The sequence below is a fragment of the Lemur catta genome, chromosome 15, assembly GCF_020740605.2.
Source record: "Lemur catta isolate mLemCat1 chromosome 15, mLemCat1.pri, whole genome shotgun sequence".
Classification (NCBI taxonomy): domain Eukaryota; kingdom Metazoa; phylum Chordata; class Mammalia; order Primates; family Lemuridae; genus Lemur; species Lemur catta.
The window spans coordinates 52,339,142-52,358,193 of record NC_059142.1 but is presented as its reverse complement, the minus strand read 5'-3'; the positions used below and the strand labels follow the sequence as shown (position 1 = coordinate 52,358,193).

General features: G+C 58.6%; 1 protein-coding gene across 2 annotated transcripts in view; it reads right to left on the bottom strand.

Moving 5' to 3' along the window:
* LLGL2 (LLGL scribble cell polarity complex component 2) overlaps positions 1-19,052 on the bottom strand; it is a 36,344-nt gene that overhangs the window by 4,147 nt on the left and 13,145 nt on the right. For both annotated transcript variants that reach the window (XM_045569924.1, XM_045569925.1), the window contains exons 3-15: positions 11,954-12,051; positions 9,828-9,909; positions 9,414-9,529; positions 8,857-9,015; positions 5,867-6,029; positions 5,565-5,697; positions 5,194-5,248; positions 4,480-4,634; positions 1,359-1,576; positions 1,218-1,285; positions 931-1,084; positions 737-841; positions 70-362 (exon numbers count right to left, since the gene is read on the bottom strand). In XM_045569924.1, the coding sequence (XP_045425880.1) occupies positions 70-362; positions 737-841; positions 931-1,084; positions 1,218-1,285; positions 1,359-1,576; positions 4,480-4,634; positions 5,194-5,248; positions 5,565-5,697; positions 5,867-6,029; positions 8,857-9,015; positions 9,414-9,529; positions 9,828-9,909; positions 11,954-12,051 (1,799 nt within the window). The remainder of the gene's footprint in view (positions 1-69; positions 363-736; positions 842-930; positions 1,085-1,217; positions 1,286-1,358; positions 1,577-4,479; positions 4,635-5,193; positions 5,249-5,564; positions 5,698-5,866; positions 6,030-8,856; positions 9,016-9,413; positions 9,530-9,827; positions 9,910-11,953; positions 12,052-19,052) is intronic.

The following is a 19,052-nucleotide window of genomic DNA, read 5'->3' as shown; positions in this document are numbered from 1 at the left end:
GTGCTGCCAGGCCTCGGGGGTCCTCGCCAGCCCCTTGTCCCAGCCCCGGGCCCCAGCCCCGCTGCTCACTTGACAAACACCTGCCGCCGCTGCTGGTGGTCAAAGAGGCCAAAGCCATGGCTGGTGCCAAAGGCCACGAGCCGCCACTCCGAGTGCAGGGCCAAGGAGGTGACCACGGCCGGGGGCTGGCACTGCACCAGCACAAAGGGCTGGAAGCCAGGCTCAAAGCGCACGGGTCCCGAGCGGGCAGCCAGGCGCTCGTGCCCCTTCCAGCGGTAGCCCTCCTGGTCCTGCAGCAGGTCGGCCTCCACCTGCTGCACAGCCTGCTCCGCCGCCTCGTCGTTCAGCTCCAGCACCAGCACCTGGCAGGCGGAGGGCGGCTCAGCAAGCCCCAGCAATGGGACAGCGGAACCTCAGGAATGCTGACATGGGACAGCAAAGGAGCGGGGACCCATGCCAAGGCCCAGGACCTAAGCAGGGCTGGGGACTCTGTCCAACCCAGCCCTTAGTTCTAACTCTGGGGGCAGAACCACCGTCCCAGGGACGTCCCGCTGATGGGATGGAGCGACCCCCATCCACGAGGAAGAGCACAGCACGGCAGGATGTGCTCCCGGTGACACCATCAGGTGGGTGCCCAGGAGGCTGCCCCCATCCCGAGAAGGCAGCTCACAGGCCTGGACGCTGCCCAGCCACCTGCCCACTCCTCCCCTGGTCCCCACCCCGCGCAGCCTGCTACCTGCCCCGCCGTGCCTGCCACAGCCAGGTAGCCGCTGTATTTGCAGAGGAAAATCTTCTGGATGCCCAGCCGGGGGTCGTCACTGTAGGGGTCAAAGGAGCCCACCTGGCGAGGGAGAGGGGCCCTGTGAGCCGTCACAGGGATTGGACCCAGCCTGTCCCCACCCTCCCTGGTTCCCGGGCTCCTGGCCTCACCTTGCGGAGAGGGGGCCACTCGTCCTCGCCGTGGGCACTGAGGTTCTCACTGGGGTCCGTATCAGTGAGGAACACACGCACCGTGCTGAGTTTGTAGAGCAGCCGCAGGCAGACGCCAGAGGCGTCCCAGAACCGCACTGTGCCGTCCTCGTGCCTGTGGGCAGAGCCCGCCTGCCCGGCATGAGAGGATGCCGGCCGGGGCACCCAGGGGCCGGCACACCCACCTCTGGGCTCCGCTCCCACCCCAATAGCCGACTGGGAAGAGGAAGGGTGGCAAAGTCACCTACCCGGTGAGCAGCAGGTCCCTCTGGGGCGGGGCTGGGGCCAGGCTGGTGCCACCATCGATGGGCCACTCCTAGAGGAGCAGACCAAGGGGTCGGTGGGAGGGCTCGGCCAGGGGGTGCGGGCGGGGCAGGGGCTGGACCTACCATGGTGGAGAACTGCGCGTTCTGTCGGCTGCCGGCCGCGATGATCCGCTCCCACAGCTTTAGGGGGATGTTGGAGACGTGGTGGGAGCAGGTGATGGCGGAGCAGTGCAGGGAGGCCAGGTAGGGCAGCTGCACCGGCGGCCAGCCCGCCGTCCGCAGGTCGATCACCACCAGCTCCTCCTCGGCCAGCACCACCAGGGCGTAGGGGTCGTCAAAGGCTGGGGGTACAGGCCCAGGGTCAGGGGCCAGGAGGACACCACCCAGCACTGCGGGGTCACGAGCTCCAGGGTGGGAGCAGAGAGTCCTCGGGTCTGGGAAGCTCTGCGCTCAGCTGCTCGAACAGAGTCTTCCCACCCCGGGAGGGCAGAGGTGTGGGACGGCCCTGCCTCTGTGTCCAAAGCTGCCGAGAGCTGAGCCACACAGGGCTCCCAGGGAGGGACCCACCGGGCTGGGACCAGGGCTCCAGCCAGGGCTGGCAGGCAGGGCCACAACCAGGAAAGGGGCCCAGGGCCCTGCAGCTGAGCCTGCTCTCCCTGCTCAGGGCAACCAGCCCAGGCCCGGACGCGCCTGCTGCCGCTCTCCAGGCAGGCAGAAGCCGGTGTGGCCTTCAGCACACACCGCTAGGGTGGCATCTTCTTACTGCACACAACCACCTCGCTCAGGCCTGGCCTGTCGGTGCTCAATGAATGCACGCTGGTGACAAAACCTTCGTTCCATCCTCTCTCTTCACCCCCCCCCCAGCTCCCTGTGCCTTCCTCCCCAGCCCAGACCGATCTCGCCAGGCGCCACCCAGCCGGAGGCCCCGGGCCCTCGTCCACCTGGGAAGGCTCCCCCAGGCCACCCTCAGGTCACCTGCCCAGAGCTGTAGTCCAGTTGACTGCCCTGATTCCACCTTAAGTCAGTATGTTCTGGAAGCCTCAGCTGGCCACATGCCCTGCACAGCCTGGCACATCCTGCTCAAGAGCCCGGGCACATCGGCCCCAGCCCCAGGGGGGGCCCACGACAGCTCCCCTGCCCTGCATGGCCTTTTGAACAGTGGCCCATCCTCTCTGCCCCCTTCCTCCCTTGCCATTCTCTCCTGAATCCTCTACAACTAGGCCTTGTCCCCAGCAAAAAACGCTAGTCTAGGTCACCCATGACCCCCTCTTGCTGCCCTGTAAGGTCAAGTGCCCACCTGCACCTGTCTGGGCCTCACACTGCTGACCACACCCCTCTTGAAGCACCTGTCCTTGCTCTGCCTCCCGTGGTTCCCGCACCCCATGAATGCGCCTCGGGTTCCCCTCGCTGGATCCCACCAACCTCTGTACCTCTAACTGTTGCAGGTGCCCCTTCTGTCTCCCTCACAGCCTGCACGGCCCCCTTGGTCCCCCGGCTTTCCATGCACGGACGACTCTTCCAGATCTCTCCCTTGCGTTCCAGACTCTCAAGCCCCAGCCGTCCACTCAGCGTCTCCCCTAGAAGTCCTCCGACGTCATTCCCACCCATCTGGGAGCTGGTCCCTCCCCAGCCTTCTCCAGGCTTCCTGAAGCTCAAGCCAGACACCCTGACTCACCTCTCCTCCCACACAAGGGGTCACCTCACACCCGCAGGGCCCCATTGGGCCCACTGCCTATTTCTGTAAACGAAGCTGTCCCGGGACACAGTCTGCCCCTTGGGGGCATCTTGTCTGTGGCTGCATCCACTCTGCGGGGGCAGGACTGTGGCGTGGTGACAGGAGGACATTTGCCACCCAGCCTTCTACAGAAGCAAGTGCAGGCCCTGACCAGGATGCTCAGCCAGTGCGCTAACACTGTGTCACAGCCCCAGCCACCACCATCCCTCCCTTGATGCTCACGGGGCTCCTGTTTTATCCTCACTCCGCGTCGCCCCACCTCCCCTCCCGCAGCCAGATAGACCCTTTCTGGGCTGAGGCCAGATCACGGTCCCCCCGCGTGGGGCCTGCATCTCTCAAAATGCACCTGAAGTCCTTCCCAGGCCTCCACGGCCCTGTGTGATCTGGTGCTGGCCACGTCTGGTGACCCCCCGTCACTCTGGAGCCCTCCCTCCATCGCCACTGCCCCTTCCCACCTGGCCTTGCTTTTTCTCCCCTCTAACATCATCCGTCAACCTGCTGGCTCGGTCTCCCCTCACTGAATCTACGTCCCACAGGAGCAGGGGCTTTGTCTGTCCTTGGCACACAATGGCCCACTGACGAGGACCGTCTGGGCAGGCCCTGCAAGGCCGAGCAATTACACGCACACCTCGGGGTGCCCACGTCTTGCCTGAGGGGGACACCCCTCACCATGCCCATATCCTGGTCTGCTGGAACTGGGGACACAGACGGTCACAGGAAGGTGGCCTGCCTAGAAACCCACTGGACTTAAACATGTAGCCCAGCGAGTTTCTCCCCTGCCTTTCTGACCTCTGCTGGGTGGGGACCAGGCACAGCTAGCCAAGGACGGTGGGGGCCACCACAGCCCAGGAGCCCCGGGCTCTGTGCCAAGGCAGCACCGGGCCCTGCTCCCAGCATCCAGGGTGTGAGGCGGGAAATGAGGCTGGGAAAGAGGGAAGCAGGTTTGGAGCCCCCTCCGCGGTGTCGCGAGCAGCCCCCTCCCGCCCAGGGCCATTAGGAGAGGGCCCTCCCTCCCAAACACTGCTGGGGCCTCCTCCAGGTTTCTGCCCTTTCTGGTCTTGCCTGTCACCCAACTTGTGCGGCTGACTCAGGGCTCTGCTGCTCTGCCAGAGCTCCAGGAGGGTGGCCCAGGGCTGGCCCCATACGACCACCTCCCGCCCCACCCAGAAGGCAGGCTTCGCCACGTGTAGGCAGGACCCTCTTGCCTCAGCTGGGCGGGTGTTAAACCCAACAGTGTAGACCTGACCCTGGGCTAAGTCCCGCCAGAGCCGGGGAAGGGCAGAGAGAGCCCGGGGCAGGCAGGAGGTGTGGCCAGGCTGGGTCTCCAGCTGCGGAGGATGGGGGTGCGGGGGAGAAAGGAGCTGACTGGGGCTCCTGGCTGTGGTGGCACTAAGAAGGGGTGCAGTGCGGCTCAGACACCCAGGACACTGGCAGGTTTGGGAACGCCTGTGCAGGTCCCCGCCTAGACCTGCCCACACCTCCCACACCCAACCCCGCAAGCTCTCCTACCAGCCGTGGGGTCCGCCTCCGCGAGGACGGTGAAGTCGATGACCCGGGAGGTGAAGTCGAAGGCTGTCTGCTGGCCATCGTGGACCACTGAGATGCAGTGGCGGTCCCCGTAGCTGGCCCGTGGCATGCCGCCCTGGAAGATGGTGAAGGGCATCCTGGGAGGCACAGAGGAGCGGGGGTGGGCCGGGGCCTGGCACGCAGGACCAGCCTTGTGGCGGGTCCCAAGGTCCAGCGTTGGGCCTCCCCTCCTGGGTGGGAGGCCCGTCTCAGGGTGATCAGTCAAGGTCCCCAGGAGGAGTGGGGCTAGACCCCATCTCTTCCCGACAGCAACAGGAGAACGTGGGGGTGTCGCGGGGCATCCAAGCCGAGGGGTCTGAGTCTCAGCAGCACCCCCTGCTTCACCCTGAGTGCCCCCCTCCCATCCGCTTAAACATCAGGCCCCCCCAGAATCATCTTGTCTGAAGAAATGGAGTTTGAAACCTGCTGATGGAAACCCTCTCTGGGCGGGTGGCGGGAAGGAGGGAGAGGGAAAGGGCTGAGCAGGAGCCGAGCCACTGAGCGGCGAGTCTGCACTGCTCTCCCTTCCCGGTGTCCAAGACCCCACTGTGGGACCCGAGGGTGTTCACTAGGCACCGTCTCCCCAAGCAGAGGCCTGAGCAGCCTGCCCAGCCCTCTAGGAAGGTTCTGGAAAGAGGACAGAGGACCAATACCTACCCCTGCTGGGTGGTCAGCCAGAAGATTTTGGTAATAGCTTTGCAAGGAAAGGGACCTAAAAGGAAAGGAATTAGCCTGAATGGATCTCCCCACTCTCAGACACGTGTGGGTCCCCACGGGCACAGATTCTCATGCCCGTACCCACGTGGACACCCATGCTTGGGGGAGCTGCTCTGAGCAGTCCCCGAGAAAGCCACACTGGGCATCAGGAAACCTGTTGTGTGGCTTTTTTTTTTTTTTTTTTAGATTTCAAAATACGAAGGGGGTACAAATGTTTTTGTTACATGGCCTGAGTCAGGGCTATAAATGTGCCCATCACCCGAATGGGCGGGAGGGCAGGGCAGGGCCCAGCAGGCAGGTGAGGCACTGACCGTAAGGCACGCAGCTGTGGAGCGGCTCTGCTTGCTGGGCATCTCTGGACACGGGCCACTGGCAGTAGCTGCCATCCGAGTGGCAGCTGACGAGCAGGCGGCCATCCCGCTGCCAGCAGACATTCTCCAGTTGCTTTGGAGGAGGAGGAGGAGGAGGCAGAGAGAAGGAGAGAGAGCAACCGGCTGGGATCAGGGCGGCGTTCTCATCGTCCGCATCCCCACGTTTTGGCACAGGGGTGTATGTGCCTTGCAGTGGCCTGGGAGAGCCACGTGGCAGCGCCACCATCCTAGGTACCGCCTACCTGGCTGCTGAGGAAGTGGCAGAGCACGCGGCTGCCCTGCAGATCCCAGATGACAACGAGGCCTCGGCTGTAGCCGATCAGGATCTGGTTGGGGTCTCGAGGGTGCTCCTGCAGCGCCTCCACCATTTCAAACACCCGCCGGTGGCGGGCCTCCTCCGGCAGCCTGGCGAGGGGAGCAGCATGAGCCCACGCCGCCGCCAGGCACTGCCGGAGCACGGACCAGCCGCACGGGGCTCTCCGCACAGCAGTGGGAGAGATGCCTGGGAGAGATGCCGGGACCTGGCGCCAGGGGAGGGGAGCTACGTGTGGAACAGGAGAGTGGTGACAAGCCCCAAGGACACACGTGCAGGTGGTACAGCTATAAGGAAGGGCAAGGAAGTGATTTCCAGAAAAGTCCACGTGGGGGTGGTGAGAAGGCCATGACTAGGAAGGGCACGTGGGGATGCCCAGGGGCGGGCAAATCTCTATTTCTATGCCCGAGGCCTGGCTACAGGGATTCTCATGCCATAAGAGTCCATTAAACTGTACATTCATATTTACTGCGTGTGCGTTAATAGATGGTGCTTCATAATTAGTTCTTTTAGATCCACAAAACAAAACTCTATTAGTTGAGCCAGGCGCAATGGCTCATGCCTGTAACCCTAGCACTCTGGGAGGCCGAGGAGGGGGGATTGCTTGAGCTCAGGAGTTCGAGACCAGCCTGAGCAAGAGCGAGACCCCGTCTCTACGGAAAAAAAAAAAAAAAAAATTAGCCGGGCATGGTGGCGCAGGCCTGTAGTCCCAACTACTCCGGAGGCTGAGGCAGGAGGATCACTTGAGCTCAGGAATTTGAGGTTTCTGTGAGCTAGGCTGATGCCACTGCACTCTGGCCTAGGCAACAGGGCAAGACTCTGTCTCAAAAAAAAAAAAAACAAAAAAACACAAAAAACCAAAAAAAAACCCCTCTATTCATTGGCCTGGCCCTTGAGCCTTGACCCCCTCCCTTCCTGCTCTGGGCCTGGAATGCTGATGTGAAGTCTGGAGGTGCTGCAGCCAACACAGAACCACAAGGCAGCAGACACGGAAGCAACAGCCAACACCAAGGATGCGGAGTGGAGAGTGGAAACAGCCCCGACCCCGAGGGCATCTCTGTGCCCAGACCAAATCTAGGCCCCACATCCTGCCAGCGCTGGCCTCCCCAGGATTAGAATTGGGAGCTGAGGTCAAAGGGGAACCTTATCTGTAAAGTTTAAACTTTTGAAGAAGATTCCAAAATGAGGTATTCCTTGAATAGTTAGAAAATAAATCTCTCTTAAATTGAAAGCAAACAATGCAAGAACTATACCATCTTGGAAAACACAGAAACATCAGGAAGAACATAGAAGGGAAGTTGTAGAGCAGGAGCCAGGTCACCGCCCGGCCCCTGTGACTGTCCTCCAGACTGTTCCCTTGCAGGTGTGTCTGCACACTCGCCTTCGTTCATTCACTTAACAACTGAAATTATACCGTATACACCATTTTGCAACTTACTTTTTTCCCCACCTAAATAGACGAGAGACTTTTCCTTATTAGATGGTTTCCAACTCTTCGCCATTAACAAACAGCCCTATATTCTCATGCCTGTATCTTTAGCATGGAGACCTTTTCAGGGTCGTGAGACTAAAGGGTTGGACGTTTGAAAAAAAAAACTTAGGTAAGTGGCTGGGTGCAGTGGCTCACATCTGTAATCCTAGCACTTTTCAGAGGCCAAGGTGGGAGGATTGGTTGAGGCCAGGAGTTCAAAACTAGCCTGGGCAATAACAAGACCATACCTCTATAAAAATTAATTAAAAAATTAGCCAGGCATGCTGATGCGAGCCTATAGTCCCAACTACCCGGGAGGCTGAGGCAGGAGGATTGTCTGAGCCCAGGAGTTCGAGGTTGCAGCAAGCTATGATCACACCACTGCACCACCGCCATCCAGCCTAGATGACAGAGCAAGACCTTGTCTCATTAAAAAAACCAACTTATCTAAGTGTTGTCAAAGCAAAGTCAAACAAGCATTTACACTGGCAGGAAGGGCTCTCAGGCCCCTCCCCAACTAGACTCTCACCAGCTAACCACGGTGAAGCTGGGACTGGCGTGGCCACCTGTTGAGGAACAGGTCCTCCTCCCTTCCTGCCCACAGCCGGGCCGCCAGTTGTCCTGCAGACCTTGGGCACGCTGCCCCAGCCCTACCCTGCCAAGCGGGAATCCTTGCAGCCGGTCGCGCCCAGCCTTGGCAGATGGGCCCTGCTTCCCCAGCCCCCGGGGCTGAGAGCCGGGCCTGCTGCTGTGCGAGTCTGTCCCAGGCCTGGTCCAGAGCCCTCCAGGGACAGGATCCCAGCACCCTGGCCTCCCGCTGCCCCTCGGAACCATAGAACATTCCACTACGACCACCTCTGTCCCCACAAGCTCCTGCCAGATTCCCTCATCTCCTCCCATTTGGGGCCCTGTCCCCCTCTCCACTCCCAGACCCAGTCTGAGCCCCTCTCTACGGGAGATACCACCATCAAGGAGCAAAGCTCCTGAAATGCTCTCCACAAACCCACAGGCTCGCGGCTGTCAAGGCTTCTTAGCCGTGGGGCCTGTGCACAGGTGAGCACTGAGCACAGCGCCCAGAACGTAAAGTAGCATCGGGACCTGCCCCAGCTGACGCAGGGACGTCTGGGCCCAGCTCCCCTGCTGTGGAGCCCTGGAGTTTTGGAACACACGGTATCAGTGCAAAGGACACTGGACTGAGAGTTGGTGGAATCACACAGTCACGTAGGGCCTTTAAATGAGGTGACAAGTTACCCCCAAGATGATGCTAACATATTATAGGGTGATAGATTCTCAATCTGGGGGACAGGAGCTGTGAATCTCCCCTCCTGGCTCCACAGACTTCCCAGCAGAGAAATTATAAGTTCCTGAGAGATACTACTGGGGACCAAGAGAAGACATGCCCAATGGAGGGGACGGCTTTCCAGCAGCTTCAGGGTCCCCGGGCTCACCGCTGTAGCACAGCGTCCGCGCTGATGGTCCGGTCCTCCAGCACGCGGAAGGCTGGCAGCTGCACCACAAACACGTTGCCGCTCTCGGTGCCCAGGTAGAGCAGCTCTCGGGAGGAATGTGGCAGGACCACGGTGATCTGGGTGGCACTGGGGGCAGCCCTACGATGGGAACGGCTGCCTGTGAGCTGGCTGCTGCTGCCCAGGCTGGGGAGACCCTCGTGGAATCCCCCCAACTCCTGGCTGCCCTCACTGGCCCCAGGGAAGGCCTTGCCTAGGGAAAATGGGCCTATAAGGTCCTTTAACGGGGTTAATGCCATCTCATGCCAGGACAAACACTGGTTACTTTCTGCTAAGAAAGGAGACAGTTGGCAGGGAGGCTGGGCTAGGAGGCAGGAAGAATACGTGGGACCCCCCAGCATGACACAGAGCGAGGACGGAGGAGGCAGGCCACAGCCCGCCCCCTCCACCCAGAGACCTGAGCGCACTCCTCAAAGGGTGAGCTCACCTGGGTTGGGGGCAAGGGTCGGGCTGGGAGAGGAAGGGGACAAAGTCCTTACCCTGGGGGACCACGCAGGGTGAAGCTCTCATCTTCCTGCAGCTCTGACACCCCACCCTTGACTTTCAGACTCCACAGGTGCAGGCTGTTGTCGTCCAGCAGGGTAACCAGCTGGCACTAGGGAGGGATGGGGCACAGGGGCATGCTGTTTCATTAACCAGGGAGGGCCAGCATTCATGAGGCCTTTACACTGGGAGGTCCAGAGGGTTGTTTCAAAGAGCTCAGGACCAAAAGACCCCTGGCTGCTCTCGGGGTGGCCCATGAGCCTCCAGCTGGGCGAAGGGAGGTGGTCCAGGCATTCCATTAATGCCAAGCCCAGGACTCCCAAATGCCAGCCTCTCCATAGCACCCCTGCTGGAGAAAGTGAGAGTAAGAGGGCCTGGAGGCGTCTCCCTGTTCCTCCTGAGCCCCTCACCTGGCCAGGCAGGAAGTGGATCTGCATCACAGCGTTGTTCTCCTGGTGCAGTCCCATGAACTCCACCCCCGGGGCTCCATAGCTAGGAGCAGGCTCAGGAAAAGCTCTGGAGGCAGCACACCACCCCTCCCCCGCCCTGAGTGCCAGGCCCTCTGGGCCCATGTGGCAAGAAAGGCAAGCACAGAGGGGGGCTCCCTTCCCCCAGAGCAGGACCCATGTTCAGGGGCCTGGGGTGGGGAGGAGACAGCAGTGGCCCTGGCTCAGGGCACTAGGACAGTGACCTGACCCCCAGGGCAATTTTCCCAGCCAGGCAGGTGGGGGCAACTCCTTAAAGGGTGAAGCCCTCTCTTGGCACCTGTTAGGCTGCCTCGGCCCCATCCCCCAGCCTGAGCTGCGACAGACCCATCGGCTATCACTTGGTGGCACCTGTGAGAAAACACAGGGCACGCCTGTGGGCTCACCCCCAGCAGCCTTGGCACCAGGGATCGGTAACCAGGATCTGACGGTGACCTGGCAATGATTAACCAGCTAAGGGCAGGCTGAGCCGGCAACATGGGCCCCTGCCCCCCCGTGTGTACACCAGCCCGGCCACCCTGCGCACCCCCACCCACCGTGGCAGAGAGGAACAGGAAGGCGTGTGGGCTTTGCTGGAGGAGGTGCCAGCCGAGCTACCTCAGGTGGCTTCCCATCTCCCAACTCCCTAGCCCCCTGCCCTTGGGGAGGGTGTCCGAAACTTGAAGCCCTGCAGGCTTGCCTCTGAAACCACCCGGAGCCCGAGTCAGGCCAGACCCGATGCTTCGGATAAAGGATGACCCAACTGGACAATGTCCAGCCTCAGGCCAGGGAAGGAGTGTCCCAGCCAAGCAGCAGCTCCAGCTCGCTCTGCTCTCTGCAGGGTCTGGTGGGATCTGGAGGGCCGCTGCCCGAGTGCTGCTCTCCTGCCCAAGGCCACCCCTGGGGACAGAGCCCTGGGGCCAGTCTACTACTGACTCTTACTGAGGAAAAAGATTAAAAATAAAATGTCCTGGCCGGGCTCGGTGGCTCACGCCTGTAATCCTAGCACTCTGGGAGGCCGAGGTGGGTGGATTGCTCGAGGTCAGGAGTTCGAGACCAGCCTGAGCGAGACCCCGTCTCTACTAAAAATAGAAATAAAAATTATCTGGACAACTAAAAATATATATAGAAAAAATTAGCCGGGCATGGTGGCACATGCCTGTAGTCCCAGCTACTCGGGAGGCTGAATCAGGAGGATCGTTTAAGCCCAGGAGTTTGAGGTTGCTGTGAGCTAGGCTGACGCCACGGCACTCACTCTAGCCCGGGCAACAAAGTGAGACTCTGTCTCAAAAATAAATAAATAAATAAATAAATAAAATGTCCTTGGCCTGTCACCTGCCTCCACTCACTGCATTCAGAATTGACTCCTGAGAGGATGTGTGGAACATCCCCGAGGACAAGAGGGGTCACCTGTAGCTGAAGGAGGCAGGGCACAGAAAGGGGGATGTGCCCCATCTACTTTGGGGGAGATGCCCAAGAGCCCCCCACCATGTAGCAGCCCGGGTAGCGGGGCAAGAGAGCATGCTCTAGGCTACTGCCTGCTGCCCGCCGCTCTGTGAGTCCTCTCTGGGACCCGCAGTCCCCAGTGTAGCCCTTGCCAAACAGGTCTGAGATGCCACACCCTGCCAGGGCAGAAGGAAAAGACACTGGGGCCAAGCCTCTCTCTCAGGGCACATCACCCTGCCAGCAGGGTCCCCCCACTGCCCCACCCCTGCCCTGTTCAGATTTGTGAGATCTCCAACAACAGGTGAGAAAGGGAACCCCAAAGAGAGGAGATGGCTTGAATGTCCCTGAAAGGACACAGGAGACAAAATAAAGCTATACCTCCTTGGGCAGTTTCGACCTCCCCCATCCTCCCCGCAAGGCATATAAGCAGCTGGCCAGGCCCGGTTCTGACCTCCCACCAACGACTCTATCCTGCTGCTCTTTGGAAGAAAATCAGTTTCAAAGCTGAAATCAGGAAAGTCCTGATCTTATCCCGACAGCCCATGGGCAAGGAGGAAAAAGATGTGCTTTGGGACCAAGGCCCCGGTGCCCCCTCCAGGGCCCGCCCGGTGGGAACGGAAGGATACAGCTTGACGGCTCCGGAGCGGGTGCCGATGGCCAGGATGCGCAGGGAGGCGCTGCAGCCGAGGGCGCTGGGCTGGTGCGGGAAGCCGTGCTCCACCGTCTGCAATGACAGGCACACGACACCCGCCTGAGGATGTGTCCCCTCCGCCTTGCCATGCTGGCAGCACAGAGCCACCCCAGCAGGCAGCAGGGATTCAGTCCGTTTCAGGCTCCTTCCAGACACCCGAATGCTGGAACCAAACCCAGACCTGTCTGGGATCCACCTCCAGTCCATTTCTGACCCTGTCCTTGGCCGAGTGGCCATCCTGACAGCTCATTCTACCCGACGCCACGCCAGACACTTGGTGCTCTCCAGGAACTCTGCCTCGGTGCCTCCGACACACGTACCCTGGGTGACTGACCCAGCCCTCCTGCAGTCGGGCGCGGGGTGGGCAGATGTGGGTGGGGGGTTGGCACAGTGGAGACACTGGTCCCTCAGGAAAGAAGCCTGGCTGCCCCGCAGCTCTGGGCCTGTCCCACGGCAGCCCTGCCTGGCTCTGGGCTGTCCCAGGTCCCTTCAGCCCCTAATCCGCTGTCTCACATGCCCTCGCCGTCACCAAGTTCTCCTCAACCATATTCCCTGGAGGAAGTTTCTGGAGTGTTACTACAGATACACGCTTTTGTCCCTTGCTTATTACGGAAGTAATACACACACATACTGTAGGAAACTTGGAACGTATAAAGGAGTTTCAAAAAGAAAAAAATTACCCAGACTCCCATGACCAGAAGTAACGCTTGCTAACATCATGGTGTAAGTCCGGCGAGCCTCTTCTGTGCTCGTGAGCGTTTGCACGTCTGTCTGTCCGTAAAATCGTGCCCTGCTCCTGCGCAGGTAACGCTCGGTAGCCTGTTCCTCCACTTAAAGCCAGCCCAGGCTGTTGAAGCTCTAAAACAACTTTTAAACAGCTGAAAAGTATTCCCTAGGCAGCGATGCCCTAACTCACCAGGCCTCTCTTGTTGAACATCTACTTACTTTCTAAAGATTTCACAATCGCCAATTGCATCGAGGACCATTCTCCGCCCCCTATCTCTGCCTGCAGCTCTGGAGTACCTCCCTGAGGCAGCAGGCCCAGGGATGGAACTGCAGGTCGGGAAGGTAGGAACATAAACACTGCAGATTTCGAATGACAAACCTGTCTGGTTCTGTTTCTTAATCAGCTACCCCCACCTCCCACCCCAGGGGATACCGACCCTGCAGAGCCGGGTGAGAACCCGGCAGGCCGATGCTGACTAGCTGCTTTCAAGACTTTTTTAACCATAGAGACGCTGCCGTGTAGAAACAGGTGACATCAGTGAGACACCTTCATTAGGGCTGGGGCTCACCTTCCACTTCCAAGCCCTGTCAGGTCTCACAGCAGCAGAGAGAGATAAGTGACAGCTGGTGACAGCTGGCATGATAACTTAGCAAACTCAGTGGCTGCCTGCCTCCCCACCAGTCCAGTCCTTTTGGGGTCGGGCCCGGGAGGAACTCGCCAATGAGTGCCTATTTTGGGGATGTGCAGGGCCGAATAGGGGGCAGGGGGGCTCAAGCCTGGCTCTTTGCCAGGAACACAGCCTGCCAGGCAAATGGCCACACCTGATGGGACAGCCAGGAAGGCAGAAAGGAACCAGCAGGAGCCACCGGACCAGCCCAGGTCCCTGCTCAGCTATGTGAAAAATGCAGAGCCTGGTTGAGCCGGGGTAGAGAGCTGAATGTCTGGAATGTAAACATTTCCCAGGAAAGGAGTAGGGCAGGGATAGGGACAGGCTCCCCCAGGGGCCCTGCTGTGTCACGGGGGCTTCAGGAAGTCAGCGGCCAGAGCCTGAGAGAAGGTTCCTGAGACAGCAGCATTTTCCCATTTTCCCATCACCACCGTCAGCAGCTCAGGGCAAAGCCTCTGGAATTTGGACTCCCACAGAAATGTGGCTGGTAGAGCCACGAGCCACATGTGGCTTGAGCACTTGCAGCATGGCTAGTGCCACCAAGGAGCTGACTTTTAAATTTCATTTAATTTCAATTAACTTAAACAATAAAAATCGATTCAGTTATTGGAAAACTTTCAAGTATGTTTGGATGAACTTGGGTTCCCAAAAAGCAGGGGCTGGACTCAGGCAGACCAAGCTTCAAATCTCCTTTTTCAACTGTGAATCTTCCAAACCCTACAGATCAAGTATTTTCAAAGATTTAACGTCTGAATTGAGATATGCGGTGAGTGTAAAATAGACCCCATTTCAAAGACTCAGTGTCCCAAGAAACAAACTGTAAAAAATCTCATTAGTAATTTATATCATCTATGTGTCAAAACAATAATTATTTTCGGTATATTGAAGAGAATATGTTATTAAGATTAATCTTCCCTCATTTAAAGAATTTTACAATGTAGCTTCTAGAAAATTTAAAATTGCATACGTGGCCCCTGTGATATCCCTATCAGCCTGGGCAGCTCCCCTGCGGGTCCGCAGTTTCTCTCTAACCCCGAGGAAAACAGACAGGTCGGTCCCATCCTTCAATCACTCACACTCATTCCTCATGTCCTTCAGGGTCTTGGGGACACTGTGGCCACCCACCCCTCCCATCCCAACCTTCTTTACCAAAGGCCGGTTTAAAAAGGGACTGAGTCAGATCCACGAAGCTTCTAATCCCCTTCTGCCACTGATAAGGTGTCTGGTCTTGGGGTCTTGGGCTCTGCCTCTCTGAGCCTCATTTCCACCTGACTCATGGGATGGTACCACTGACTACGTGAGCGGGGCTGTCCTGGGATCGAACGTGGCACATCCAGGTGGCCGCCTGACGTGTGGGGCAGGCTCAGCCGCCCTGCAGCACACACCGGCCTTGCCCCAAGACGCCCCACTTCCTTCTGAGCTTCCCCGCCTTCCGTGGCATCCCACGGGCATCTTCTCCAGGTGGACAGCTCTGGAGAACCAAGTCCCTCGAGGACAAAATAAGGGCAGTGCCTTTCGCAATGACTCTGCCTGGACAGGGCCCAAGAGAGTGGGTTCAAATGTAAATAGTGTGATTCCCGCATTCCCCAGGCACCGCTGAACATGCAAAACCCACAAAGCCCTGAGCGGGTGATTCCATGAGGACAGGGACCAGGGCTGGACAGGGAGGCGCGGGGGGCCCCAGGTCAGTTAAGAGAGGCCCGAGGGGTCTTGCTGGGAACAGGGAAGGGAGGGATTTGGACTTTGGGGGAGGACACGAGCAGCTGCTTGAAGGGACAGGGAGAGTTAGACAACCAGGGCCCGGGGTCCTGGGAGACCAGGGCAGGGAAGGAGTGAAGGCTCCGCAAGGCACCTCTGGCTGTGCCCAGTCGCCCCCACTTCAGTGCCCTTCCCACACCCTTGTTGTCCTTCCCCCAACTCCTAGCAGCCTTTTAAGACTTGGTTGCCCCACTTGTGCACAAGGTCCACAGGGGTGGCGACACCCCCACCTTGTTTAGGGTCAGGAATGGTTCCAGGTCCTGGAAGAGGGAGTGTATATGGCCTCCCTTAAAGGAGGCACCCACCTGGATACAGGGTGGTGGGCTCAGCCCCAGGGCTGCCCTACTGCAAAGGCTCACAGAAACCCGCAATCATCCCTCCACTTAGGACAGAGGGCGGGGTGGGGGCCCGGCCTGGGGCAGCAGGCACAGCCCGTTGGCGGGCACAGAATTCCAAGACCAGCCCTCCCAGCCATTCTAAGGCCCAGCTGTTCCCAGCTGGGGTTCAAGCAAGGAGGCTGACCAAAGCCTGGCAGCCACTGGGGCCTCCTAAGCTCAGCACCCAGCCCACCTGGCCCCGCCCCCATCTTGCAACCTGGCCCAGGTGACCTCTGCCAAGGGAGGAAAGAACAATGAACTCTTTTGACAGAGCTGGGAAAGGAAAGCAAAGATTGGTAGGAGCCGCCAAACTGCAACATTAGCCTGGAGAGGGAGAGAAAGCCCATCTGTCTCACTCGGGCTCCAGGACGCCTCTCCAGGTCCCGGAACGGATGTGAGTAGCAAAGGTTGCACGTCAGAGACAGTGGGGGCCCTTCAGCCTGCCCTAAGCCAAGGAGGACCCCGTCCGAGGTCCGAGAGCAATGACCTGCAACACTTGTCAAGGGGTGGGGAGGAGGGAATGGCAGGGACCACAGCCCCTGGAGGCCGCCCAGGGCCACAGGGGGCACGCCCGCCTGACGGGCGGCTGGGCGGCTCTGCCCGATACTGGGTGTGGCCAGCTCAGATTCCTGGCAGTGGCAGCAACCTGGCCCTCCCTGTGTGGCTGTCACCCGACACTGGGGCCCAGCCATGCAAAAGCCAAGACAAAACAACCTGGCTCTCCCAGGGGCAGCCGGTGGGAACACACAGGGCCTGGGGGTGGGGAGGGTGGGCGCGGGCAGGAGGGGCCCTGGCAGGCCTGTCCACCTTATGGGCGTGGCTGCGTGGACGTGCTTGGTTTCACCGGGGCAGCGAGCAGGCTGCCCACAGCTGGCAGGGAAGGGGTTTTAGAAGGTTACGTTCTCCTCCTGAGTTACTTCTTCCCTACTGGGGTCCCATGGTCTCCTCACTTGGTCCTTGGTGGCCTTGTCCTCGTACTGCCAGCTGACTTGTCTCCCCAAGTCCTCCCCAGCAGGCTTGAGGAGCCACCACACATAACAGCTACTTCACAGGTGACGATATTGAGGCTCAGAGAGGTGAAGCCACCACCCTAGGGCCACACAGCCAGTTGGCAGATGGAACTGGGATGTCCTCATCCCCAGACAGTGCCCTCCAGGATACGCTCACGCTGTGCCTTGAGGCCTCAGTTTCCTCCCCTGCAGAATGGGAGCACTCACTGAGGCCCTGTGAGGATGGGGTGATGACAAGGCAGGCCCTGGTTTGGTGCCAGCCTGGGCCCGGTGGCATCTGAAGTAATTAAACTCCCTTAGCACGTCAGCCTGGACGGACGGGCTGCTATGATGTTGGGGCTCAGGACACACCACCCCAAAATATGACTGTAGGAGACCACAACACGCCACCCCAAAATATACTTCTTTGGCATATTTTGAGCTGGTTGTTCTGAGAAAGTGCAGACACAGGGGTGGCTCTGAAAAGCTACCCTTTTTGTAAACTAAGTTTACATCTATAAAGGAAATCTACTTTAGTAAAACACAGGTTGAGCATCCCTCATCCAACGTGCTTGGGGCCAGAAGTGTTTTGGATTTCAGAATTTACTGCCTTTTGGAATGTTCACATTATACATACAGGTGAGCATCTTAAATCCAAAATGCTCCAATGAGCATTTCCTTTGAGTACCATGTTGGTGCTCAAAAACAGTGCTGGGTTTTGGAGCATTTCAGATGTCAGATTTAGGAAGAGAGCTGCTCCAAGCCAACTTTTATTACCTGAGAGACAGGTGGTGTCCGCCTAACAAGACAACCTGCATTCAGCATACGCTTCCTCCTCTCACCCTCTCGTGGCCCAGTCGCTGTCCCCCCAGGCCCTATTCTCATCTGCAGCTCAGGACACTACACAGTAGTCCCCCTAGACCTCCAGTAGATGCCTGAAACTGTGGATCAGACGGGACCCTATACAGACTATGGTTTTTCTTATACGCACCTACCTACCATAAAGTTTAATTCATAAACTAGGCACAGCATGAGACTGACAGTAATAAAATAGAATAATTATACTATAATAAAAGTTATATGAATGTGATCACTCTCTCAAAATATCTTGTTGTACAGGTTGAGCATCCCTAATCTGAAAATCCAAAACCTGAAATGCTCAAATCCGAAAGTTTTGGAGCACAGACATGACACTCAAAGGAAACACTCAGTGGCGCATTTTGGATTAAAGATGGTAAACCGGTAAGTATAATGCACGTGGTCCAAAGTTTAAAAAAAAATCTGAAATCTGAAACACTTCTGGCCCCAAGCACTTCAGAGACAGGATGTTCAACCGGTACTGGACTCACCTACTTTCGGATCTCGGGTAACTGAACCCGCGAAAAGTGAAACTGGGGTGAGGGGGGTGCTGCTGTATAAGCTTCGATCATCTGACCCTTTGAGTCTCCTATTTTGTGGAACTCCCGTGTGTTCGTATGTAATTAAATATACCTTTTCTCCTGCCAACTTGTCTCATGTCAATTTAATTCATAGCCCGGCCAAGGCACCTAAAAGGCTGGAGGGAGGTCAATTTTTGCTCCCTCACAAAGCCCATTTTACAGATGCAGAAACTGAGGAGCAGAGAGGCTGAGTAACGTGTCATGGTCACACATGGAGGGGGCAGCAGAGCCAGCGCCTAGACCCAGGCCTTCCAACGACTGCCCTGCCCGGCCCCTCGGAGGCCTGGCACACCGCCCTTGGCGAACTGGAGCCGCCTGTCAGCCACCCCCCGGCGGAGTCAGAGATCTGTTCACAATCACAGAACCTTTCCTGGTTCCAAAGCCAAGGACACTGGACATGAGCCTCGCAAGGCTCCTGGGGCGATGTCCCTGCTCCCTTTGAAGAACCTCCTTCGCGTGGGTGTAAAGGAGTTTGGCCGGAAGGGGCTGGAGAGAGAGGCCCAGAACTGGTTTAGAAGCCAGTGCCTGTGACGGCGCCACTGTCCCAGCACAGTGCCTGCAGACTGGCCTTCGAGGACGATTGGAAGAGTCACCAGTGTGAACACTCTCCAGGGGCTTGACCCTCACCTAAACCAGCAGCCCACACACAGCTCTCTCAGTCCTCACACCAACTCTGTGGGGTAGCGTTGATTTTCATCTCCATTTTAGAGACAAGCGACCTGCCCGAGGTCACGCGGCAGTGGGCAGGCGCTGGCTTGGCACTGCTGACCCCTGGGTAAACTGCCTCTCCACAAACCGATCGTTGTTGCCGTTCTGTCCAAACCAAAACAATCAAAACGTATCACCTTCCCTCAAACTTGCTCCTTGCCCCTCCTGGCCTGGGCTCCCCCTCCCGGTGCCTGGCAGGACAGAGACCCCACCGGTCATCCTGGACACCCACCTCCCTCCCCTGTCCCGCCCTCTTTACTGCCGCTGAATCTCCCACCAGGTCTCAGCACCAAGGCTGAGAAACCCTGCTGCGTTCACGCCCTGCCCCCATCCCCACTGGCTGGGCTCTGGCTCCTGCACTCTGGGCTC